General features: G+C 40.8%; 1 protein-coding gene across 2 annotated transcripts in view; it reads right to left on the reverse strand.

Moving 5' to 3' along the window:
- Nucleotides 1–335: 335 nt before the first annotated feature.
- Nucleotides 336–27427, reverse strand: part of MAML2 (mastermind like transcriptional coactivator 2) — a 404671-nt gene continuing 377579 nt past the window's right edge. Inside the window, exons 3-5 of one of the 2 annotated variants that reach the window (XM_006050571.4) lie at nt 19120–19323; nt 9119–9230; nt 336–4122 (exon numbers count right to left, since the gene is read on the reverse strand). In XM_006050571.4, coding sequence (XP_006050633.3) covers nt 3104–4122; nt 9119–9230; nt 19120–19323 — 1335 coding nt within the window. In that variant the 3' untranslated portion in view covers nt 336–3103. The remainder of the gene's footprint in view (nt 4123–9118; nt 9231–19119; nt 19324–27427) is intronic. The other variant, XM_025265821.3, reaches the window with a different exon arrangement.

Here is a 27427-nt window from a genome sequence, read left to right on the forward strand (position 1 = left end):
GACTCCCAGGAAAGACTGTGTAAATATGCTCAGTGAGGCTGTGTTTACCTTGTTCGGTGTTCAGTCAGCCTGGCTGACCAAATGCCACACAGCAGGCCAGGCAAGGGTTTACCGTGCCTGAGAATTAGGCGATGTTTCTCCAGCACTTGGTAGCTGTTGTGCATGTGGGATCTTAATACAAACTTTCTAAGTGAAGCAAAGAATGTTGAAATGAGACAAGTCAACACTTCACTAGTGGTAGAAGCTTCCCAAAGAATAAATGTGCCCATCAGAACGTTCTGTGATAGTGTATTGTTGGGGACTGAAACATGATTTCATACAAGAGAACCACTTCAGAATTTTTTAAGCTATTTTTTTTTAACACATGAAATTATACACGATACAAAATACTTGTCTTACAAGTTGAAAGCTTTACAGTTATGGGTACAGTTACAGTAATGCAAGTAATATTAGTGCCTTCACTTAGAACAGAGTTATCTGTCTTCATTGGGCTTAACACAAAGCCAAGAATGAATTATTTGCTTAAATTACTTTCTACTCTTTGAATTAAAAAAAAAAAAAGGAAAAATTACTTCTACCTCATGGATACTGTGTCAGAATGATAAGCAGTGCCAACAATTAAGAAGTCTGGTATTTCTATAAAAGGGAGATTGCATTCCCATAGCCTTTAAGTTGTAAATCCTGAAGTTTTGGCTGCAAATGTCTATCAAATCGTCATTATCTCAGCTTACATCATCTTTGGTAATAGGCTGCCAACAAACAGAAACTATAGACTACACCGTTTTTTTCCAAAGAATCCTGTATTTTAATGAATAGCTGAATAAATAGACATTAATTATGAAATTCACATTAAGATAGAAGAAAATCCAAACATTCTGATTGCTTTATCTCTTAAATTTGATATCTACTACAAAAACATACTATTTATGTTAGGGTAAAAATAAGCTGAATCACAGGAGTGTAACTGGGACGTGCTGGCAGATATATATACAGTAACATGGAGGAGCCATAAAACAAAGTGTTCGTATGTACATAATTCTTCCTTACTTTTTTGCATGGAGAAACACTTGATTTATAAAAATGGGAAGACACACAGTAGACCACATGCAACAAGGACCGAGATACACTGTGCGCAGCAGAATAATCAAACAAGACACAAGAGCTATGGGTTTAAAACAGGATTTGGGAGCAGGGAAAAAAAAAGGAAAGAGTTGAAACCTGGAATGCTTTCTTATTGAGGTTTCAGAATATAAATTTGTCTAACAAGCCTCTTGATAGTTTTCAAAAGTTCCCACTTGGCCATCTAGGGTGAAGAGTAAGAGCTAAAAATAAACCATCATATTATACAAAACTTTGTATATTAGCATACAAAAGGTAACAATTTACTTTTTGTATAAAATATAACCTTTTGATAGTATATTTATTTCACATATGTATAAATATAACCCAAAGAATATGCTTTAAGTATTTCTACCAAAATATTCTTTACAAAAGTTTACAAAACAAGTAATTTATTTATATTTACAGCCTAGCACAGAAAAGATTCTGGGCCAGTGATGTTGGTATTGTGTAAAAGAAAGAGAGTGCTTCTAGACATTTTAAAGATCACAAGAGGGCTTTGCAGAACTTTCAAAATGTGTTCTTTCTAGAACAAGTATCTAAAGAGTTATTAAATGATTTCAGTTAAATATCTTGTGATACTTGAATACGTGAGTGTATAACTAAACAGGCTAAAGGTAACCTGTGTTCCTCTGTAATGAGGAAAATGATAGTAATATTTTGCATACATCCCAAATCAGCATACATCTTCCCCATTTTACAGCTGATCTGTTACAATTCAGCAGGAACTCTTTCTTTGATACAGTGCTCTGCCCTGAGGGAGAAAACCTGGATATGAAGGGCCCATCTAGCATGTGGCATGATTCATCACATCAGGGACAACAGAATGAGCAGACTGCTCCTGACAGATCACATTCTATTTAGTTGTTCACCCAAATAATGTGTCTAAATAAGGCCAGATTGGGTTTTTTTGTCTCAATTACACTTTCCTTCAAACACTGTGAAATACATATGTACCCACCATCCCGGGTTGTGACCTTTTGCTTCTTATCTTCAACCAAAACATGACACTTTGTAATTTCAGTTTTGGTCTCTAAACTTCCTTTTCTTACAAATCTGTCTCTGACCATCAAAATAAGCAGAGCGGGCCAGGTTCGGTTTCACTCAGCGGGGACACTAACCAGCAGGCATCATCAACAATAAGCAACACCTCAGGTTATTTGTGGTTAATACATCTCCTTTAAAGCAATGCCCAGTGGAGTGAAATCTGATGCAGACTGGTGTGCCCTAATATTTCAGTATGATTAGGACAGACCATAATTGAAGCTTAAGATTCAGAAACTGGGTTCGGAAACCGGTTGTGGAAAAAAGTTGACCAGCTCTGTGTTCCTGTTCCTCACTAGACACAGCATCTTGCTAAAGTACAGGATAGGTGGGAAAACTGAAAAAGTGAGGGATGAATCTGGGGAAGAAATTCTAGAGTCCGCTGGATATTCTCTGTGTTCTCCAGTTTTCCCTTACTTAGGACACTGGTTACTCCAAACAGATCTATAACATTTCAACCTACCCTGGAAGTTTTAAGAAACCTAAATGAAAAGAGTGGAGAGGTTAAACCACACATACATCTGTTGGAGCAGATTAAGGGATTTGTTGCTTGTTGCTTGGAACTAGTACCTCTGCGTGACATGGGGTTTAAACAAGCTACAAGTTCTATTACTTTTCTTTCAGGGAGAAAAGGAGCTTGGGAAGCCTATTTTACACAACTAATTGTACATCAACATCATCGTTCTGTTTGGATAAACTGGATACTGTCCTGGGGTTTAGACAGGCAAAGGTGATCCCAATGTTTTACTTCCAGGTTTGAAATTTCAAACAAGCATTTGGACCAAAACGTTCACCACTACAGTTACTTTCTGCTTTCCATTTTTAAGCCAAGGTATCTTCCTAGAGTCCAACTAAAAGGCAACAGTTTGGCCTTTCCAGAGTCCTTGTAAAATACTGCCTTCTGCTGCTTGGAGTTTGTGAACTGTCTCCCTCTTCTCCTCTAGGAGTTGTTCCCCAAGATTTCATCAAGATTGATGTCTTTCATCCAGTCATCATTACCAGGCTCTGTCTTCAATAAAGAATCGATGAAATCAGCATCACTGTTTAGGGCAGGGCCCATGTTATCAGTCTGCTGGTTGAGAAAGTCAAAAGCTAAGTCATTGCCATGGTCAGTTCCTTGAAATGCCCTGGAACTTTGGTTGGGTGAAGGAAAACCGCCGGCTGCCAGGGAGGGTGGCTGGCTGACTGTCCTCGACTGGCTCAGCCCTGTCCCTGCCTGGTTCATAGTCGGCAAAAGCTGCGTGCTTAGCTGATTTGGTCTGAGATTCAGACTTCGGAGCGGACCCATGTTTTGTCCATTTAGTGTCTGGCTCATTTGGCTCATGGGTCTCATTTGCACTGCTGGGGTTAACTGATTAGAAGGAGCCACTGCTCTCTGGGAAAACTGCTGGCTACCTACCGCCTGCTGCAGTGACTGGTTTGGAGCATAGGCTGTAGTCGTGCCCGTGGGGAAGCGCACTCCTGCAGACTTCAGCGCCTCCTGTTGTTTGGCTGTTGCCTCTTGAGAGGCCCAGTTAGGCGTTGCTGTGTTGGATGTGATCATTACATTCGACGTTCTCTGTGCTGGCATGCTGGCCATGCTGTGGGTTAAATTTGGTCTTAATTGTTGCGAATTGCCAACAGATCCAGCTCCAAAAGTGGCCACGTTATTATTATTATTATTACTGGGCCCTAAAGTGGGTGGCCGTGGCATCAGAGGGTTGTTTTGATTTGCTATCAGTTGGTTTGGGTTTCTTGGTTGGGTCAGTTGATTCATTCCTGAAGTGACGCTGTATGTGCTGGGTTGGCTGCAAGGCAGGTTCCCATATATCCCTATGTTCTGAACGGCTGTGGGTAAGGACGGCATTCGTGTCCCGTGAGAAGTAGACATGAGGCTGGAATTTGGAGTTAAGATGGTGTGCGTTGAAACTGGGTTTGCCAAAGCCTGGTTAGAGTTTAAACTCACTGTTGATGAGCCACCTAAGAAAAAGAAGATAATTATGTTAGTTCAAAACAGCAGGTTATCTCCTCTCTTACAGCAGTTGACAATAGCTTATCAGCTCTGAGACTGCCTCTGGGTGTAAGAACTAAGTAAGAGAAATAACCATCACAGCATATTACATAAAAGGAATAAGACAGCTTTTGGGGGGAAGTAGCACCCTAAGTTATCCCTTGGTCAAGAGTTTACACATTATAGAAAAAAAGACTGAAATAGAATGGTTCTATTTTTTAGGCTTTACTCTCCCTCTGGAAACACTGAGGAATGATAGTCAATTTTCCATTTTGAATTACCTTTACTCTATTTCAAGACCAAAGACTACAATGTTGACTTCCCAACTGTTGTAAAATCCATGCTACTGGTTATCCCAGGGTCCAAATTAGAACATGTGGATGTATCTTATACATGGCTACTAGATCAATGGTCCAAATCTATGGCCTTGAAAATCACGTCCAGTTTTCATCTTTATCATCCCCACTCAAGAATTTGCCACAAGATGGGTAAATTCCCATCTCTTCAAACATTTGGAATTGAGTGTAATCCCCGCTGCAGTGATTATTTCCATACAGAGAGCAGTCTGCTCTAGGAGGTATAGTTATCATGGCGTTGTTATCCACACACCATGAGCTACTTCCACTCATGCCATTTCCTTCTCACATGATGCCCTTCTTACTTCACCAAGCCCTATCTTTTCTTCAAAGGCTCAGGCCAAGGTCCAGGCTCCTTCGTTAAGCTTTCCCTGATATTCCAGCCTCCTCTCTCAAGCAGCGTTTGCTCTTTCAAGTTTTACGTAGCATTTAGCTTCTGTACTGGGAAATCCATGGAGCTGCAGTTGAGGCTACATCGATGCCTGTAAATGAGTGATTGAATGTGGGACTATTCAATCACAGCCTGCTAATTAGGGAGGCTCCACCTATCAGATAGTGATTGATCAATACACTGAAATCTTCCTGGCTTGGGGAGGTTAAAATCATCATGGGAAAGACATCTTGAGAGGTAAAAATGGAATGCCAGAAAGGTAAATAAAAGTGCCTGCTAGACGATAAGTTCCATGAGAGAAAGAATTTTTGCCTGTTTTGTTCACTATCATATTCTCGAACTGTAGTGGATGGTGCATTCAATTGATAATTATTGAATGAATGAATGAGACAATGAAACAAAGCTATAGCTTGGAAATCAGAGATACTGAGAAACAGATAATTAGACACATGTGAAAATCAGAATGGCAGTGTGTGAAAAGAGAATGGTTGCAATTATAACCCGAGGCTATCCCCTACTGCTTGAGGACAGCTAGCATGGTACACACCCTGAAAGACAGAAGTCCTTGCTGTTTGTTTAAAAATACCTGCTGCTAGACTACATTCCTCTTGAAGCAGGAGCAGTCTCTTGTGTCTCCTTGTATCTCCAGGTTTAGCACAGGGCCCTGTGTGTGTTTGCAGGGCAGTGTTTAATGAAGAGGGATCAGAGTCAGATAGGAGATACTTGGGCAATAACTCAGAGTTCACAGGATGCTAATGACATTAAGCAATATCATCTTGGTATCTGGAGGTTCCATGAAAAGGCAATTTCCATTATAGAAATGCTATGGAAACACTTCAGACACTTTAAAAATCACTCCCTGTAGATGCCTCTGATTTTAACAACATGCTCTGAAAAGGTTTGTGAGTAGAGCTGTGTTGTTTTTTTTTTTTTCCCAAAAACATTTATTGTTAGGGTCACTTAAGTAGCAAACGTCTGCGGTGACATTAGCATAGAATCAAGTTTTCAAAAATTCAACTTAATTCAGTTTTCCAAAGGTGATAGCCTGTAAGACCAAAGTCTAGGATGGTGATGGTTATAGAGTGAACATGTTGTATTAAGAGGACATCTTTCAAAAGTTGATATATATGGTTGGTGTTATTAAGTCTTTTTTTTTCTTTTCAAAATTTGTACCCTTTATTTAGGTTACTTTACACTCTTAAAAATTATTCATTTATTTATCAAAGTATTTTTTAAATGAGTATAATTGCTTTACAGTGTGTGCACACACACGTTATTTATTAAAATTTATTAATTATTTATCATGTAAAGTATCTTTTAAATTGGAGTATAAGTGCTTTACAATGTTGTCTTAGTTTCTGCTGATGACATGATCAGCTATATGTATACATATATCCCCTTCTTCTCAAGCCTCCCTCCCACTCCCCCATCCTACCCCTCTTGAAAGCTATATTTTTAAACAATCAGAGAAGAGAGAATTTCCATAAAGATCACAAAATATTAATCACAGTTACTATTTAGAGGCTCCTGATATGTGGTAGAAATTGTTCTAGGTGCTTTTCATACAGCATTTCTAAGATTAACATCTGGCCGAAGTGACTATTATTGTCCTGAGATTGAAATAAAGAATGTTAAAAGAGTTTGTGTTGTGCTTGATGTTTATTTCATTCTTAGAAGACATGGGAAATACAGCACTCTAGTGCAGTGATTCTTACCCATCTGGGAGTTAGCAGCTAAGGATGCCTCCCTTACCAAATGCCCATACACTGTGGAAGAGACTTAGAGGTTGAAATAATCAACCTCCATGTCTTCCTTAGAAACACAGCCTTCATTTTGCAGCAATGTGCCCAGCTGAAAAGCCACAATTTGCCAATCTTCTTTGCTGATGGGGTGGGGGTGGGGGGATCCATGTGAATAAATTCTGGCTAAAAGCAGAAGTTACTAGTTGAGTATCCCAAAAAAACCTACTTTGAAAAGGGAACCTGATTCCTTTGGAAGGCCATTTTACCTTTTCCCTTCTTTCATCTTTCTACCTGGAATATGGACATGAAGCTGGGTGATGTGGTGGCCACCAGGCAACCCTTACCATGGAAGCTACATGCTCAAGAAGGCGGAATAGAAAACAAAGAAGCCTGGACCCCTGACAACACCATAGAGCCACCAGCCAGCCTCTCCCTGCTCTCGCTGGGAATCTCATATGGCTGGGAAAAGAAAAGCCCAAACATTTGCTTCGAATGTGACATAATATTTCAAAGTGTGCTTAGCTTACCCCAAGCCCACTGGTGGGCTAAGAAGGCTGTGGTATAAGAAGCCTTCAACCTCCTTGAGGACAGACTCAAACAGAGAATCCTGTTTTTGCCCTGAGGCAAAGCAATCTTAGAGGATGGAATACATATGTCCCATTCCTGACTTTAGTGGAAGGAGGCAATCTGGTGCATTTGAAGGAGTTTAAATAAACTAGAACGACATATTGATTACTACATTTTAACAGGATCAGAAAAGAGTAATGAACAGAAATATTCACAGCCCCTCCCTCTTTAGAGCATCTCCTTTATGGTTTCCTGGACAGATGAAGGTAACAGGTAAAGTAGAGAGAATCTGGGACACTCAAGGACAAGCTTAATTTACATGAGAAGGTACAGAGTTCTGGACAGAAAAGACTGGAATAGATGCTGACTAGGAGAAAGCAGGGGCCACACAGGCTAGGTTTGAGAGAGATTTTTTAGAGTTCAGAGAGTGGAAGGAGAGAGATTTTAGGGGTAGTATCTGTCATCTATGTTGTATTGGGAGATCCATTAAGAAGTTTTGCTTTATATATACATCAGTTCAGTTCAGTCACTCAGTCGTGTCCGACTCTTTGCGACCCCATGAATCGCAGCACGCCAGTCCTCCCTGTCCATCACCAACTCCCGGAGTTTACCCAAACTCATGTTGTTCAAGTCCGTGACGCCATCCAGCCATCTCATCCTCTGTCGTCCCCTTCTCCTCCTGCCCCCAATCCCTCCCAGCATCAGGGTCTTTTCCAATGAGTCAAATCTTTGCATGAGGTGGCCAAAGTACTGGAGTTTCAGCTTTAGCATCAGTCCTTCCAATGAACATCCAGGACCGATCTCCTTTAGAATGGACTGGTTGGATCTCCTTGCAGTCCAAGGGACTCTCAAGAGTCTTCTCCAACACCACAGTTCAAAAGCATCAATTCTTCGGTGCTCAGCCTTCTTCACAGTCCAACTCTCACATCCATACATGACCACTGGAAAAACCATAGCCTTGACTAGATGGACCTTTGTTGGCAAAGTAATGTCTCTGCTTTTGAATATGCTATCTAGGTTGATCATAACTTTTCTTCCAAGGAGTAAGCGTCTTTTAATTTCATGGCTGCAGTCACCATCTGCAGTGATTTTGGAGCCCCAAAAAATAAAGTCTGACACTGTTTCCACTGTTTCCTCATCTATTTCCCATGAAGTGATGGGACCAGATGCCATGATCTTAGTTTTCTGAATGTTATATACATAGCTTTATATATACATATATATATGTGTGTATATATATATATATATATATGGCTGCACTAAATCTTAGTTGCAGCAGGCCAACTCCTCATTGAGACATGTGGGATTTTAATTCCCTGACCAAGGATCAAACCTGGGTCCCAGGCATTGGGAGCTAGGGGCCTTAACCACTGCACCACCAGGGAAGTCCCTTGCTTTATATTTTACATGTAACCCACTTTTGGTATTTTTGAGAGACTTCCTAAAGACGTAATTTGCTTTTCAATTATTTTTTGGTAATAGGGCTATTTGTCTTAAGGATTTGAGCCCAAAGTGGAGACAGAAAGATTGGACTCTATGCAAATAACAAATGGGACCGTGAGGGTGAAATATCTGCTTATCTTAACACTGTCTGGGTCAAAATACACTGTTGGGAGAAGAATGGTTGAACCAAGCATTTAGAAAATATTTATGCTTTTTAGACTTTCAGAGGTAATCCGAGAGCAGTGAAAACCCTGAATGAGGAACAAAAATAAGTTAGAAAAACTTGATGCTTGGACTAAAAAATAGTCCAATTTGGTCCTGATTGAAAGTTAAATGGGAGCTAGAGAAGGAGTCTAAGAAAGATGTTACAATTAAATATGAAATGAGGAAAGGAGGGAATATTAACAGCTGAACAGTTTTCTTCTTTTCACAGTTAGGATTTTTATTAATTTTTAAGAACACTTACCAGAATACTGAGCAGTTGGTTGCATGTTGCCCACATTTCTTCTTTGGTCTTTATAATCTGGTGGTGGCCTTGTCAAATGTCTGTTTATCTGATCTTGTGGAGCAATTTTCTCCTAGAAAACACAAATGAAAATATAATAAACTGCATTGTTAGTTTCTCACTTGTAAAAATGTATAGATTGTGATTCAAAAAGGTAAGAATATTATTATTCAAAAGGTAACAAATTCTGAATAAACACTGTTACTCAAAAGGTAAGAACAATTTTGCAGTCATAGGTAAGAATCATGGATCTTAGTTGGTTGTTTTTTTTTTTTTTTTTTTTCCATGTTTCAAGCCAGTGGCGAATCATGGACCTTATTTAGAAACTGATCTTTTAGATTTCAATTTCCTTCATAAAAGTTCAGTTTCTACCTCTGGTTAACATTCAACATGTGTTTTGAGTCTAGTAACTACTCTCATTTTCTTTACTTTGCAATTAGCTTTCAGAGAGGACAGATTTTCTGTGACTTCAGAGACAGGTATTTCTATTTTGTAGCACACCTGATATATTTTTTGTACTTTATGTACTTCTGGTCCCACCATGTATGGAAGGTATAGGAAAAAGACTGTCAGGTAAAATGCAGGACACTCAGGTATTCTGTGTTTTTATTTGCTAAATTTGGCAACCTGAGAGAGAGGAGGAGATAACCTATCAGATAACTGACAGGCATTCTGTGCATATTATCTCATTTTCCCTTTCATAAGGTTGATTGCTGCTGCTGCTGCTGCTAAGTCGCTTCAGTCGTGTCTGACTCTGTGCGACCCCATAGACGGCAGCCCACCAGGCTCCCCCGTCCCTGGGATTCTCCAGGCAAAAACACTGATCCTACTTAATCGATAAGGAATGGAAGTGTTAGGTAGGAAGTTAGGCCTGAGGGGTGGCCTGGCCCAGAGGATGCAAGCTGATCTCTAAACCCCACCCCAGACACGCCCCAATGCGTCACTGGAGAACTCACAGATACGCTACAAAATAACCAGAGATGGGTCCAACTCCTGCGCATGCACCCTACGCAGCCAGTAGATTAAAAACTAACCAGTGGGGCTTCTCCAACTCCTGTGCATGGCCATTGATGCAAAGTTGTGTCCTCAAGGGACCTTAGGCAGCCGGGAGCCTATTAAAGATTCATAAATAGTCTATATACACATGCATCTGATTATAACAGGCTGAATTATGGGAAGGACAACCTGTTGTTATGTAACTCGCAACTGTCAATCAAAACCGTCAGTCCACGCTCACCTAAATGAATATGTAAAAGCCGCGTCTTTAACAACTTCCCCCACCCCGCCCCCACCTCATCACTCTGGCCCCAGTACCTCTCTTGGCTTGGCCCACCTCTCTCTTGACGTTCTCTTTCTGCTCTTTCTATTCTTCCTTCAATAAACTTGTTTCGGCCATGGGTAAGACCTCAGCTTCTTCTCTGTGTCTTTACCAAGGCCCACCGAGGGAGGGTCCTCTTCGACCTCCCCAAATCCATGAACAGAATCTTCCTTAGGTTGAGTAACTTGTCCAAGATCACACAGTAGCAGAACTGAAACCCAATCCTGAGTCAAAAACTTAGGCTTTCTGATCACATGATACAAGGGTCTCTTGCTGCTTCGTTTCTCTGCCACCCCATTCTCAGAGTCCAGACATTTCCCAGATTCCCTTCTTTTCTTCTTTCTGGTATGAGTCCCCTTTAGATCTTTAGAGTAGGTGAGTTTGGAAGTGAACAGAGGAAATAGGGGCATTGTTTTTATAAGAGGCCAAGTGTTCGTCACTCAGTTGTGTCTGAATCTTTGTGACCCCATGGACTGCAGCCCATCAGGCTCCTCTGTCCATGGAATTCTCTAGGCAAGAATACTGGACTGAGTTGCCCTTCCCTTCTCCAGGGGAACTTCCCAACCCACCAATCGAACCGGGGTCTCCCGAGTTGCAGGCACATTCTTTATCATCTGAGCCACCTGGGAAGGCCCATATAAGTCCAAAGAATACCACAAATGTAGCAGGGAAGAACAAATCTAACTCCATGTTAGCTCTGCTCCTTTTTGCTTTAACCTTTGTGCTCTGTTGGCTGTGCTTAGTCATGATGGCGCTGCACCTTCTGTAAAAGAATGTTGCCTAGAGCCTGAAATATACGAGATATCCCGTTCTCAGGATGCTGATCTTTAAGAGTCCATTCATACAGAGATAAAAAATTGCAGAACAGAGAATAACATCTGTCTTGTTAGAGGTTTTCAGGAACATTGTCACCTGACCTACCTGGACAGTTGCAAAAACAAAGAATTCGGACACCGAGACATTTACCATAACTGACCACTCTCTCCCTCAACCTTGCCTTTAGAAGTGCTTTGCTGAAAGCCTCCTGGGGTTTTGGAGTTTGGGGGCATGAGCCACCTGTCTCCTTGGCCCTGCAATAAATCTTTCTCTGCTCCAAGCTCTGACGTTTTGTGTTGCTTGGACTCACTGTGTGTCAGGCACATGGATTTGCATTCAGTAACAGGAACACACCTGTTGGGTTTACTATTCATTGGAGGGAGGACGAAAACACATCATGAGGGACAACCCAGTGTCTCAGCAGAACTGTATTAGAATATTACAGGATTGGGGCTTTGATTAGGTGACTTAGGGAGGGTCTAAGGTAGAGAGGATTTGCTCTAGGTTGTAAGCTATCAGAAAGTGAGGTCGATCCTATCACTGAGTAAAGAACTATTTGTCATGCATTCAGCAAAAGATGGGAAATTTTCCTATTTTGTTAGTTGCACAGTGACCTTGTTTATGTCAGTTTGTAGACAAAATTATGAAGTGGCCTTCTTTTGTCTCATTTTATCATGGTCTCAGAGCAATACTGTCTGAGCTTCGTATTCTGTAAAATTGTTTAAGTCCAACAGAAAACAAAATAGCCTGGCTGTGAGTTTCATATCAGTTCTGGACATCAGGAAATGCTTTTGTCTTTCTCAGTATGGATCAGGAAGATTTTAGAATGTTGCACTGCAACTTTACATGAAGCTCAAAGACTTGAGCTTTAAATGAAGCTCAATTTTTCGAAGACAAAAATAATTGGCATAGGTTCAGTTCAGTTCAGTCGCTCAGTCGTGTCCAACTCTTTGCGACCCCATGGACTGCAGCACGCCAGGCCTCCCTGTCCATCACCAATTCCTGGAGTTTACTCAAACTCATGTCCGTCCAATTGGTGATGTCATCCAGCCATCTCATCCTCTGTCATCCCCTTCTTCCGCCTTCAATCTTTCCCAGCATCAGGATCTTTTCCAATGAGTCAGTTCTTCGCACCAGGTAGGCAAAGTATTGGAGTTTCAGCTCCAACATCAATCCTTCCAATGAATATTCAGAACTGATTTCCTTTAGGATTGACTGGTTGGATTTCCTTGCAGTCCAGGGACTCTCAAGAGTCTTCTCCAACACCACAGTTCAAAAGTATCAATTCTTTGGCGCTCAGCCTTCTTTATGGTCCACTCTCACATCCATACATGACTACTGGAAAACCACAGCTTTGACTAGATGGACTTTTGTTGGGAAAGTAATGTCTCTGTTTTTTAATATGCTGTCTAGGTTGGTCATAGCTTTTCTTCCAAGGAGTAAGCGTCTTTTAATTTCATGGTCTTGTCACCATCTGCAGTGATTTTGGAGCCCAAGAAAATAAAGTCTGTCACTGTTTTCATTGTTTCCCCATCTATTTGTCATGACGTGATGGTACAGAATGATATGATCTTAGTTTTTCGAATGTTGAGTTTTAAGCCAGCTTTTTCACTCTCCTCTTTCACTTTCATCAAGAGGCTCTTCAGTTCATCCTTTCTACCATAAGGGTGGTGTCATCTGAATATCTGAGGTTATTGATATTTCTCCCTGCAGTCTTGATTCCAGCCTGTGCTTCATCCAGCCCAGCATTTCTCATGATGTACTCTGCATATAGGTTAAATAAGCAGGGTGACAATGTACAGCCTTTATGTACTCCTTTTCCAATTTGGAGCCAGTCTGCTGTTCCATGTCCAATTCTAACTGTTGCTTCTTGTCCTGCATACAGATTTCTCAGGAAGGCAAGGTGGTCTGGTATTTAAGAATTTTCCATCTCTTTAAGAATTTCCATAGTTTGTTGTGATCCACACAGTCAAAGGCTTTGGTGTAATCAATAAAGCAGAAGTAGATGTTTTTCTGGAACTCTCTTGCTTTTTCCATGATCCAGCAGATGTTGGCATTTGATGTCTGGTTTCTCCACCTTTTCTAAATCCAGCTTGAACATCTGGAAGTTCTTGGTTCACATACTGTTGAAGCATAGGTTGGAGAATTTTGAGCATTAGTTTGCGAGCGTGTGAGATGAGTGCAATTGTGTGGTAGTTTGAACATCCTTTGGCATAGCCTTTCTTTGCAATTGAAATGAAAACCTTTGCAGTCCTGTGGCCACTGCTGAGTTTTCCAAATTTGCTGGCATATTGAGGGCAGCACTTTCACAGCATCATCTTTTAGCTTAACTGGAATCCCATCATCTCCACTAGCTTTGTTCGTAGTGATGCTTCCTAAGGTCCCCTTGACTTCACATTCCAGGATATCTGGCTCTAGTTGAGTGACCACACCATCATGGTCATCTGGGTCATGAAGATCTTTTTTGTACAGTTCTTCTGTGTATTCTTTTCACCTTTTCTTAATATCTTCTGCTTCTGTTAGGTCCATACCATTTCTGTCCTTTTTTGTGCCCATCTTTGCATGAAATGTTCCCTTGGAATCTCTGATTTTCTTGAAGAGATATCTAGTCTTTCCCATCCTATTGTTTTCCTCTATTTTTTGCATTGATCACTGAGGAAGGCTTTCTTATCTCTCCTTGCTATTCTTTGGAACTCTGCATTCAAATGGGGTATCTTTCCTTTTCTCCTTTGCCTTTAGCTTCTCTTCTTTTCACAGCTATTTGTAAGGCCTCTTCAGACAATCATTTTGCCTTTTTGCATTTCTTTTCCTTGGAGATGGTCTTAATCACTGCCTCCTGTACAATGTCAGGAACCTCTGTCCACAGTTCTTCAGGCACTCTGTCTATCAGATCTAATCCCTTGAATCTATTTGTCACTTCCACTGTATAATCGTAAGGGATTTGATTTAGGTCATATCTGAACGGTTTAGTGGTTTTCCCTACTTTCCTTAATTTAAGTCTGAATTTGGCAATAAGGAGTTCATGATCGGAGCCATAGTCAGCTCCTGGTCTTGTTTTTGCTGACTGTATAGAGCTTCTCCATCTTTGGCTGCAAAGAATATGATCAATCTGATTTTGATGTTGACCATCTGGTGATGTCGATGCATAGAGTCATCTCCTTTGTTGTTGGAAGAGAGTGTTTGCTATGACCGGGGCATTCTCTTGGCAAAACTCAGTTAGCCTTTGCCCTGTTTCATTTTGTACTCCAAGGCCAAACTTGCCTGTTACTCCAATTATCTCTTGACTTCCTACTTTGCATTCCAGTCCCCTATGATGAAAAGGACATCTTTTCTGGGTGTTAGTTCTAGAAGGTCTTGTAGGTCTTCATAGAACCATTCAAATTCAGCGTTTTTGATGTTATTGCTTGGGGCAAAACCTTGGCTTATTGTGGTATTGAATGGTTTGCCTTGGAAACGAACAGAGATCATCTGTTGTTTTTGTGATTGCATCCAAGTACTGCTTTTCAGACTCTTCTTGACTGAGATGGCTACTCCATGTCTTCTAAGGGATTCTTGCTCACAATAGTAGATACAATATAGTTACAGAAAATTCAATAAATAGAAAAGAAAACCTTGTAACAGATGGGTAAATTAGATGGAAGTCAAATGTGGGCTACCTAATTTAGAACCCACTTAAACCATGTATTTCTCAGTTTCCCATCAAATTCCAAACCTTCTAAGTTGAATAAATCAACTATAAAGGGGGAAAAAAAAGTGGCTTTAAAACAACAACAAACCAAATTCAAATTCTTGTTTCAAAGGAGAAAGACTTGAAAGGCTCAGAGGGAATTTGGGGCATCAAGTAATTCATATAAAACACAATTTTGATGAGCTAAGTGTAAATGAATCAGAAACATATGGATTACATTTCTTTTAAACATGGGTTTACAAATTAAGGGAAAAAGTGGTTGGTGAAACTCTTTCTGGTTTTGCCCAAACCCTAAATGTTCAAGAAACAGCTGAGATGTTCCATGAACCCAAATGTGGCAATATTCAACCATTCCTGCTGTAAACTATTGTGCAAGCTGAGAGTTTTGATTTTTATGCCAAGCATGGGACTTTCTGAAGTCTTCTCTTTTTCAGAAGCATCCATCCTATTTTCTTATGTAATTAGGTGTTTCTGTTCAAGAAAACAGAATTCATGCACACACACACATGTGATAATTAGGCCCTTGGTTCTCCATTAAGGACTAGATTTCAAATCTGGGTTTATTTTTGTGTCTATTCAACCTATTTATTGATGTTTTGTTCTCCTGAGGGGTTACTTAGGTTGTTCAAAGAGTAACATATAGTAACATATGTATCTCTGGAACCTGAGTTTCTTAAAGTACTTGTTCACAAATGAGCTAGAGTTCATGGCCTTAAACATGGGCTGTGATAGAACTGCCATCTTGTCACCTTATGGTGCTCCCTTTGTGGTGAAGAGCAGCAAAGACAAGACTCCAACACTGAATGAAGATGGCTCTGTTCGCAAGAGAATGACATCCCCAGTCTAAGCAAGTGGAAACCCACAGGCCACCCCTGTGAATTATTTCTGTGCAACATGAAATTTAACTTAACAACCAGTGTCTCATATTCTGATATCTTGAACCCAAAAAGCGAACATAGAAATCATCTTCTGTTGCCCATATCTGTCTTGCTTCAGTTTTGCCATCTCAAAATGTAAAATGTGGATAATTCTAGGACCTCCCTCAAACTCCCCTTGAAAGGATTAATCCTTTTAATTCTGTAAAAACTCAGCATGGTGCCTGGCACATAGTAGGTACACAAAACACGTTGGTGATTCTGATGCCCATTGTTAACAAGTTCTACTCATCTCTCTTCTTTGTGTCTCACTGGTGGGAGAATAATAGAGAATAAGGATAATACACTTTTGTGAGAAAAATGTCTCAATTTAGGCGCCTATCTAGCCTTGCCAACTGACTGCAAATGACTACAAAGCATATGCTAATGTAAAGTGGCATCAAAGACGGTTTCTTCCTGGATATGCTAAAAAGCACAGGCACCCTCAATGGTGGCCAAACAAAAAGAAATGTGAATGGCTGATAAAAATCACAAAAACAGCAGCCTCCTTCCCATTCATCTCCCATAGCTTATGCCCCTGCCCTTTGCTCCTGTCCCAATGGTGACTCAACCGGGGCTCCGTGGGAGCTAGGATGGGGCCAGGACAAGACCCTCAGGGGATATCTCCTTGCCTTTTAATGCGAGCTGAAAATCCAGAAATTCAGCCTCTGCCTGCTATAAGTCAACAGATTAGTAGTGTTGATGGCAATGATGAACGTGTACCCAATGAGCCAATCTTAGATTATCTGTTTTTCTCATCTACTGCCCTTGTTTCCAAGCTGTATTGTTTATGAAGATCATCGAAAGGGAGGGAGTGGGTAGGAGGAATGAAGTTTTCAAAACTGTGATTTATGGTAGAAATTAGTTGTGTCATTTAGCCATCCGGTCAGTGGTTCCCCTATACCTTAGGGCAGCATTCAAGTTCACCTGTAAGTTTATTTCTCACTATTCCTTATTTGAGTCAAACACATTTATTTCTCACTATTTCTTCTCACATGCTCTGGACTCTAAAATTAATTCCATTTTGTCATGTCTTTAAAAAATGATTGTTATATTATGATTTATACTTTTCACTATAAATTAAATATTTCATAATACAGTCTCAAGCTAACCAACAAGTACACACATTAGGCTATACCTCTTGGTCTCCAGCCACCCTCCCGACCCAGGGATCAAATCTGTAACTCCTGCATTGTAGGCGGCTTCTTTACCATCTGAACCACCAGGGAAGCCCCCCAAAAAACCAACTCTTTGGGACCCCATGGACTGTAGCCCACCAGGCTCCTCTGTTCATGGGATTTCCCAGGCAAGAATACTGGAGTGGGTTGCCATTTCCTTCTCCAGGGAATCTTCCCAACCCAGGGATCAAACCTATGTCTCTCTCATTGGCAGGCAGAATCTTTACCACTGAGCCACCTGGGGAGCCCTTTATACCTTTATTATAATGCAAATCAAATCTGAATCAAGTACTTATTTGTTGCTAAGTTACTTCAGTCGTGTCTGATTCTTTGCCACCCTATGGACCATAGGCTGCCAGGTTCCTCTGTCCCTGGGATTCTCCAGGCAAGAATACTGGAGCGGGTTGCCATGCGTGCTGCCAGGGGATCTTCCTGACCCAGGGATTGAACCCACATCTCTTATGTCTCCTGAATTGGCAGGCAGGTTCTTTACCACTAGTGCTGCTTGGAAACTGCCTATTATGCTGCAAATCAAGTCTGAATCAAGTACTTGTTTAAAATGCTTTGAAGTCCTCCCCATTGCTTTTCAGACAATGCAAATTCTGATTTGCAAATGCCTCTGGTCTCTGATCTCTGGCCTCCTAGCCTTTTATTCCCTATCTGTGTATACAGGACCTCCCTCAGCAAGCCTAATATATTGTATACTTTATTGTGCCCGAGTCTTGGAATATGCTGGTTCTTCTGGTTGGACACTCCCCTGTTCTTCCTTCCATCTCCTTCTTCACCTTCAGATCTTCAGTAGCTATAACTTCCTCTCTGAAATAATTTCTGGTAGTTCCCACATCACAGTATTTAATCATATATATTACATTTGCCTGTTTGACACCCCCAGAAGGCTCTAAGCTCCTTAAGGACAAAGACAGGGTTGTCTTGTTTATGGCTGTAGCCCCATTGTGAATTAGTAAATATTTACTGAAGAATTATAGTCCTTATTACACCTGGGTTTCTGCTCACTGCAAAGGTCCTTGAGGATAAATTTGTCCTTATTTTATTTTCTGTGTACCTTAGCTCTATCAACCTGGAGATGGTTAATTTTCCTCTTTCATCTTTAATTCGGCCAAACAGTTTGAAGGGAATCAAGAAATCTGGAGAAGGGGTTTTGGTCTTAGGAGGAAGGAAGGGTTTGGATCAGTTGTTGAATGTATGAGTTTGAGAATACAGAAGGGACGAGCAGATACTTAGGTAGTATGTGGGCGAGAATGACCTTGCCTTTAAGGTGAAAGTGAAAGTGAAGTCGCTCAGTCGTGTCCGACTCTTTGTGACCCCATGGACTGTAGCCCACCAGGTTCCTCCGTCCATGGGATTCTCCAGGCAAGAATACTAGAGTGGGTTGCCATTTCCTTCTTCAGGGGAATCTTCGCAACCCAGGGATCGAACCCAGGTCTCCCACATTGTAGGCAGACACTTTAACCTCTGAGCCACCAGGGAAGCCCAAGCCTTTAAGGCAAAGCCACTTAAATGTGAGGAAATGGGAAATACACTTTCAGTTTCCTTAAAAAAAAAAAAAAGAAAGAAATCTATTCTGAGATGCTTTATTTTGGAAGCCAAATTTTAAGTTTTGGAACTCCACACTGGCTTTTAAAGCTGCTTTGAAAACTCTTTTATCTCTAAAATCAGTTTGGATTTGAGTTGATTAAAGTTTTGTCCCTATTTTCTGCCCCTCGGCACTGTGGAACAACACTGGTTTCTTTTTCCTGATTCCAAGGCCTATGTGGTGGTTCTGAACATTCCTGGGCTGGGCAGGGCTAATCAGCCCAGGTGCTGTGGATTCCAACTGTCCAGCACCTGGTAAATCAAGTTTTTTTTTTTTTTTTTTTTTGCCCTGTAGCACTTTATGCATGGAATTAATCTCTCTTACAGTCAAGACACCCTGGTTGCTGTGCCATAGAGGGACACAGATACAAGGGCAGCAAGTAGAAATGGAAACTGATGAATTCCCTCTGTTGGGCCAACAGGTATGCACAGTAGGAATTAGGAGAACATTTTACCGCATCAGCCAGCATCTGCTGCTGGAGGAGAAGCTGCTGTTTCTGCTCCATGATCTGCCTCTGCAGAGTCTGTTTCTTTCCCATCAATTGCTGATTCAACAGTGATTGCTGGGAGTTCATGTAACCACTTCCAGTGTTTGGATTTGAGCAGGGGTTGGGACTTGGACTGGGGCCCGCGTTCTGGCCTACCACAGAGTGTTGATCCTGAAAAAGAGAAAGGGAGGGGGGCGGAAAGCTACTGTGAATTAAGAGAAAAAAAGTCACGCCGAGATCATAAGCTTAGATTCCAAACATTTTTCAGCTTGTTAAGATCAAACAAGGTTAATGGGTTGGAGATCAGAGAATCGCTTTTTAAATGTAGGAGAAATAATTGCATGTCACAGCAACGAAAGCAGCTGGGTTAATGACATTAGGGAACTGGAAAAGCTCTCATATGACTCTGATGGGGGAATCTCCACATTCCAGAAGGTGTTTATGGAACCTCAAAGAAAATTATCGTAAAAACGTACGGCAAACCTCTCAATTGCTCAGGAACAAACACATCATAAAGTAACGAGTTCTTCCTTTTCCCTAAAGTTAGCCCATATCATGGCTGATCCTGCAATAAAAATCATTTCAATTCATGTATTTAAATGATGAATAACCATTTTGGACAGAAGGGGCCTAGCTTTCTGTGATAAGGAGAACCTGTGAGTTTCTATTTCACAAACACTGAAACTTGTTAGGGATTTCACCTTTCAGGGGTTTGTTTCCCTGGTGGCTCAGATGATAAAGAATCTGCCTGCAATGAAGGAGACCCAGGTTCAATCCTTGGGTTGGGAAGATCCCATGGAGGAGGGCATGATAACCCATTCCAGTATTCTTGCCTGGAGAATTTCATGGATAGAGGAACCTGGAGGGTTAATGTCCAGATCTGTTAATTTTCCTCCCTGATCAATAAGACAGGAACTGCAGTACACTAAATGAAAAGAACAATTAGAAGTTATTGGTCAAAGACTCACAGTTGCATATTAAATAGTATCGGTGAACTGCCATTCTGATTTGAGGTATCTATCAATCTTTCAGCATTGACAGGTCAGGACATGCCAGGGCACAAAGCTAAACCCAGCCAGAGATTCTACTAATTCCCAATGGTGTGTATGTATAGGATTGAGCTATACACTGTTGGGGTTACAAGAAAACTAGAAAACATAGTCCTCATTTTGGAGAACTTACCAGGAAGAAATGACATGTTTACACATCAAATACAAGAAAATATAAACTCAAGTTTTAGACAAATTATACAAGTACTAAATCAAAGGATCTGCCTTGCTCCAGAAACTCTGAGGCTGCAGATCAGGTACCTACTCAGGCGATTCTAATGCTCATGGGTCCAGAGAATGCTCTTTGAGAAACACTAGCTATATGGGAGCAATAAAATTCAACTTTCATTCCCACCTGGACTGTGTGAGGTTACAAGAGATGAAAAAGATAAAGCAGCTCCCATGATGTCTGATGAGTGGTAAGCAGTAGGTAATCCATGTATGGACTTGCCTTCTCTTTCTTTAGTTATCTGTGGAGCTTAAAAAAGAAAAAAAAAAAAGCCACCAGTCCAAAACCTGGGTATGTGGTCTTGCTTTAGTAATCCCTGGGGATACAGAGTTCACCAACTGCCTCAAGGGCAAAGGGATACAAAATAATTCTAAAATGACCATGTACTAAGGTTTGTTACAGGCCAGTCACTGTGCTTATGGAGGTTCCCAAGTGGCTCAGTGGTAAAGAATCTGCCTGCCAGTGCAGGAGACCTGGGTTCAATCCCTGGGTTGGAAAGATCCCCTGGAGAAGGAAATGGTAACCCACTCCAGTATTCTTGCCTGGGAAATCCCATGGACAGAGGAACCTGAGGGGCTACAATCCATGGGGTCACAAAGAGTCCAACACGACTGAACATGAGCACGTATACACTGTGCTTAGTGGCTTAGGTGTATGGCTTAGTTGGCTTAATGGCTTAGGTGATTTATTTCAATTCATCCTCCTCACAGAACAATGAGCAAGAACTAGTATTTTCATCCGAATTTTGCAGATGAGAAATCTGCCTCTGAGAGATCACTTAGCTTTAAGTAGCTGAGGAATATTAAGTCAGGCCTCCCTGACTCCAGAAATCCAGTTCTCAATCACTATACTGTCTCTTAGTTGAGACAGGAAGAGATAGAGCTTCATGCTCTGGGCCAAGCCATCTCTCTGTGCAGCAAACATGTGTTGAGCACTCCTTTCAGGGGTAACTCTCAATCAGGCACCTGGAAAGGGCATGTTTTGGGGAGAAAGGCAGAGGTGGGGGGACTGGAAGCAGCTGGTTCTCCTCACCAGTTTGTGAAAATAATTAGAGTCAGCTCTGAGGTAGGAAAGCTATGACAAACCTAGACAGCATATTAAAAAATAGAGACATCACTTTGCCAACAAAGGTCTGTATAGTCAAAGCTATGGTCTTTCCAGTAGTCATGTATGGATGGAGAGTTGGAACATAAAGAAGGCTGAGTGTCAAAGAACTGATGCTTTCAAAATGTGGTGCTGTAGAAGACTCTTGAGAGTCCTTTGGACAGCAAGAAGATCAAACCAGTCAATGCTAAAGGAAATCAGTCTTGAATATTCACTGGAAAGACTGATGCTGAAGCTGAAGCTCCAATACTTTGGCCACATGATGTGAAGAGCCGACTCACTGGAAAAGACCCTGATGCTGGGAAAGATTGAGGGCAGGAGAAGAAGAGGGCAACAAAGGATGATATGGTTGGATGGCATCACCGACTCAATGGACAAGTATTGGAGCAAATTCCAGGAGACGGTGAAGAACAGGGAAGCCTGGGATGCTGCGGTCCATGGAGCTGCAAGGAATCAGACATGACTGAGTGACTAGACAACAACTGAGGTAGGAACATCCTCTGGGCATCTTAAAGGAATGGAACTCTTCCTAACACATCTGTGCCCAATGTTCAGTCAGAGCTCTCAGCCTTAAATCTATTGACTCTTGGGAAAGATGGTCCTGCAAGCCACCAAGACTCTCCCTTGGAGTGTGCGTCTCTTGTGTGGATTAGGGGTTCAGCTTAGGGTCCTGCTACTTTGTTCTTTGCTGTGCTGTTTTTATGATCCAATTTAACAAACCACTATACATTTACTATGTACTCTGTCTTAATTTCCTTGTATAAAATGAAGGTAATTATATTTATGACCTAAGATTAAGCTGGATGAAATTTAGAACAGTTCTAGGCACTAGATAAATTGTAGCAATTAATATTTTTCTTATTTCCTTATCTCTGTATTTGTGTGGAGCAGAGATGTTTTAGAAACTGTTGCTTTTGTGAAGGAGCTTGTGCTTCACGCGCACTTGGACTGCATGTGTATGTTCGGCGCCCATCATTTTATAAACACCGAGGCCCTCGTGCTCTGCAGGTGGCCACGCTCCCCACTGTTCCTTATTTTATTACTTGCACCCTTTCCCCCCCATTTCCATTAGTTATCTGGCCCATGTGCGCATTTGAAGTTAAGATCTCTGGCTTTATATTGTAAAGAAGACATATAGATGGCCAACAGGGACATAGAAAGATGCTCAACATCCCTCGTTATTAGAGAAATCAAAACTATACTGTGGTATCACCTCACACCAGTCAGAAAGACCATCATCAAAAAATCTACTAACAATAAATGGGAGAGGATGTGGAGAAAAGGGGATCTTCCTACACTGTTGATGGGAGTGTACACTGGTACAGCGCCTGTGGAGAACAGTTCTTAAAAAGCTAAAGACAGAGTTACCATTGATCTGGAAGAGATGAAAATTCTATTTTGATGGGTGATTTTTATAATTTTATTTAGCAAATATGATTAAGTATCTATTGTGATTCAGGTACTATGTTAAATGTAAATTGTACAAAGAAGAATGACCGAATTTATTGTGTATTGATTGGAAGTTAATTTTTTTTACAAATCCATGAAATTAAAGGGAAATTAATATAATTAAATGACTTGGCTGTATTGGTAAGTGGAATGTGAAAGTAATTAAGAGAACTTATTGTTGTTGATTTCAGCATTGTACTCCATGAAAACTGTTTTATTTTTTTTTATTTTATTTTATTTAACTTTACAATATTGTATTGGTTTTGCCATATATCAAAATGAATCTGCCACAGGTATACATGTGTTCCCCATCCTGAACCCTCCTCCCTCCTCCCTCCCCATACCATCCCTCTGGGTCGTCCCAGTGCACCAGCCCCAAGCATCCAGTATCGTGCATCGAACCTGGACTGGTGACTCGTTTCATACATGATATTATACATATTTCAATGCCATTCTCCCAAATCATCCCACCCTCTCCCTCTCCCACAGAGTCCAAAAGACTGTTCTATACATCAGTGTCTCTTTTGCTGCATGAAAACTGGTTTAGTAGAAATGTTAAATTTAAAAAAATAATTTGAAAAGATACATGCACCCCAATATTCATAGTGGCACTATTTACAGTAGCCAAGACATGGAAATAGCCTCCATGTCCATCAACACTTATATGGATAAAGAAGATGTGGTATACACGCATGCACGTGTGCTATGTAGCTTCAGTCGGGTCCAATTCTTTGCGACACTTTGGACTGTAGCCCATCAGATTCCTCTGTCCATGGGATTCTACAGGCAAGAATACTCAAGTGCCATGCCCTCCTCCAGGGGATCTTTCTGACTCAGGGGTCAAACTGGCATCTCCTGTGGCTCCTGCGTTGCAGGTGGATTCTTTCCTGCTGAGCCACCTGGGAATCTGGGGACTTCCCTGGTGGTCTGGTGGTTAAGATGCCGCAGTCCCAATGCAGGGAGCATTGATGAACTATCTCATGTGCTGCACAGCATGGCCAAACAAGGAAAAAAACCTCTCTGACTTACATTTTAGCTGGGAATCTATGCTACATACATCACAAACACCACATATATACTGAAATTTACTGCAGTAAAAAGCAATGTGTAATAATTTGCATTAGGTGGTATGATACTACTGCCTTAGGATTAAAGTCCAGATCTCCTTATGCCCAGCCTTGTCACCTGTGCATCCATCCGTCCATCCATTAATGAATTTGATAAATTTTACTGAGTATCTCCTATGTGCTAGGCAGTCTTCTATGTTCTGAAGATTAAGAATGTATTTAGGGGAAAAACAAAGAGAAAGAAAAGTGGTGGACTGAATGCTTGATGTTGGCAGAATTGGTGATCACCATCAAAATAATTTTCCAGTGAAATCTGGAAAACCACCCTCTGCTAAGATTTATGAAAGATCTGCATGCCAAGAAAATGTAACTCTGTTTCTTTCTCTCTCTAATCAAACAGATGGACTATGCCAAATTTAGTTTCATTCCTTTACAATACTAAAAGATATAAAAATAAGGATAAGCTCTCTTTTGGAATTCTGTAGATTTTTAAACCCTGTAGTCTCTAGCCCATGGGCCTTACCATGTATTCTACCACACACGTTCTTTCTGCTCATGATGGAAGTAATATTTGGCTGCCGCTACATTTTTTTGCCCTTATGTTAGCTATGAAACACCAAACACCTCCTTACACAGGCTTGCTGTCATTGCCAAGATGTTGTGCAAACTTTAGTACATAAAATATTTTGAAAGAAAAATATGCTCCCATCCGTTGGCTCTGATTTCCATACTCAGCCTCACTCTTTGCCTTACACTTAGCCCATGAAGAACTTGACTTAATAGAAACCACGTGTTTCTCCTTCAACACTCATTTTCTCCTCAAAAGCTTGAAGACCGTGGTAAAAGGGCACAATCTCAGCCTGTACGTGACAGTGTGTGTGAGTGTGTGTGTGAGACTGTGAATGAATTAAGCTATTTCTATTAATGTCATCTTATATATGTTAGAAAACTTATTTTCTAGAGACTAGTGCAAATTATGAACTTGAATGATCTTTCATTTTGTGTGTGTGTGGTTTACTTTTTTCTTTCTGTTTTTCCAATAGATTATGGTGTTTGATGCTAACATAGAAAACAGGCTTCTGATTCTATCCTCCTGGGATTTAATATAAATTTACATTTAATATGCACTTACAGTTTTCCACATCTGATTGTGTGTGTGTATATGTCTGTGATATGTATTTAAGATTTTGAATTTCTTTTACAGCATTGGCCAAGCAACTGAGTTAGGGTTGTATGCCAAGTACTTAAATATGGTTAAAGATTCTGAATTTTTATTTCAGTCCTGCACAAGACTGCTAGACCAATGAAAGCATTTCTGTATCTTTTTAATAAAATTCTGCCCATAATCAAGCTATATCTTTAGAACTGTTATCTTCCACTACTCTTATTCATTCAACAGATATTTGTTGAACATCTATTGTGCATCATGCATCTTTCAGGCCTTGGGGATCAAAAACCACTCAGCTGGTTGAAAAACCCTGAAGTTTGTCTACGCTTCCAAGTTTTCCAGCTGGACTATGGAAGGGAGATTTATCTTCCAGAATGGGCTCGAGGAGATCAGATATATGATGACCAAACCTTTCAGCTGGATAAATCAAAACATGCTCACAAGTGAGTGCAGCGTGTAAGGTTGATTTATGTTTATAGGAAACTGGATACATATTTTAATGTATGGAAAATACGGCAAATGAATACTTTCCAAATGTGTTTACTTTATTGACTTAGATCTTGTCCGTGGATCAGCATGGGAAGCATTAACTCGACAAGATCACAAACTATGTCAATGAAATCTGGCAGAAGATTAAGGAAACACCTGAACTCTTCTAAATAAGACCCTCTTTTCCTTAGAGGACAAATTACCTGTCCTTATTATCACCTAAGGACTTCCCTGGTGGCTCATTGGTAAAGAATCTCCTGCAATGCAGGAGATGCAGGAGACTTGGGCTTGATCTCTGGGTTGGAAAGACCCTCTCAAGAAGGGCATGGCAACCCACTCCAGTATTTTTACCTGGAGTATCCCACGGACAGAGGAGCCTGGAAAGCTACGGTCCATAGGGTCGCAAAGAGTCAGACACGACTGAAGTGACTGAGCACGCACGCACGCCTTATCACCTGTTTCCCTCTGAAACATTTTGAAGTCCTTTTGAAAAAAATGTCCAAATTAAAAATTAGAAGCAAACCCCACTATTTTAGTCCTAACAGCTAATTCACCAATACACTCTTCTTTACAATTTTCAGGCATAAAATAATTAAAGGAAGAGTATGTATGAAGGAAACCCCTCAAACCTCAGTAACAGACACCAGAGTATAGACTGGGCCCCAGGTCTGACTTTGATAAAACGGCTCTGTAAGTCACGGTCAATATGTGAGAGATCTTTTAAAAAAATGTTAGCTAATAAAAATGCCAGAATTTCCTCTTTCATTTGAAAGGCATGCAGGGGTTCTGTGAAGCACGATTGATTTCAGCAAAAGGTGAATGGAGTCCAATTAGACATGTCCTAAAGCAGCAAACAAAAATATCCTTGATTGTATTGAAGTATGTTGAAAAATTAAGACTCATTGAATTCAGTCAGCTTTACTGTTAAAGCAGTTTTGTGGGCTGAACAGTGATATAATAAGTTTCACAAAGCAAGCAGTTATCAGACAATCATTGTTCTCTTAATATTAAAAAAAAAAACTAATAATCTGGGCATCTGGGTAAAACGAGCTCTCTGTTGCTCTTAACTTATTTTGTAAGGGGAGTATATAATGGTTTTTTTTCCCCCACAAAAATGAAGTAATGTAAGTTACTTAGGATCCATGAGAGTGTTTTGGCGTGGAATGACTGCCCTTTCTTTTTCTTGGCTCCTAGAGCGAAGCATCTGCAATTTGCAAAACAAATTCAAGATAAAGTACCCAGCTGGGCAAGTTTGTACAGTAGATCTCACAAACTGGTTTGCTGTTTCAATCAATCTCTTTCCCTCCCTTGTCTCTTTCCCTCTTCTTCTTTCCCTGTCTCCGTGAACTAACAGCTCAACTGTTCCTCCAGGCTATTCATCTTCTGAGCTATCTAACTTAGGAAGCCATTTATTTATCTCTATGCCTGAGAAACAAGCTGCCTTAACTGTTTCAGATTCCCGACAAGACCGCAGGCCCACTTAAGATATTTATTTGGGGGCATGGAGGGTGAGGTGGCTGCGAGTGGCTAAAATAAATGAAAAGTTATTGTTTGACACAACAAAAGCAGTGACAATGATAACAGAACAAAGATCAGGAAGTCATCCAGGAAACAACCTTTAAACAGAAAGACTGAAGGGATAGAACACTGCTGTCTTTGGGTTTCCAATCATTTATTTCAAGGGTCATTAAACTATGACATGCTCAGTCAAATCCAACTC

Source organism: Bubalus bubalis, chromosome 16 (assembly GCF_019923935.1).
Source record: "Bubalus bubalis isolate 160015118507 breed Murrah chromosome 16, NDDB_SH_1, whole genome shotgun sequence".
NCBI lineage: Eukaryota > Metazoa > Chordata > Mammalia > Artiodactyla > Bovidae > Bubalus > Bubalus bubalis.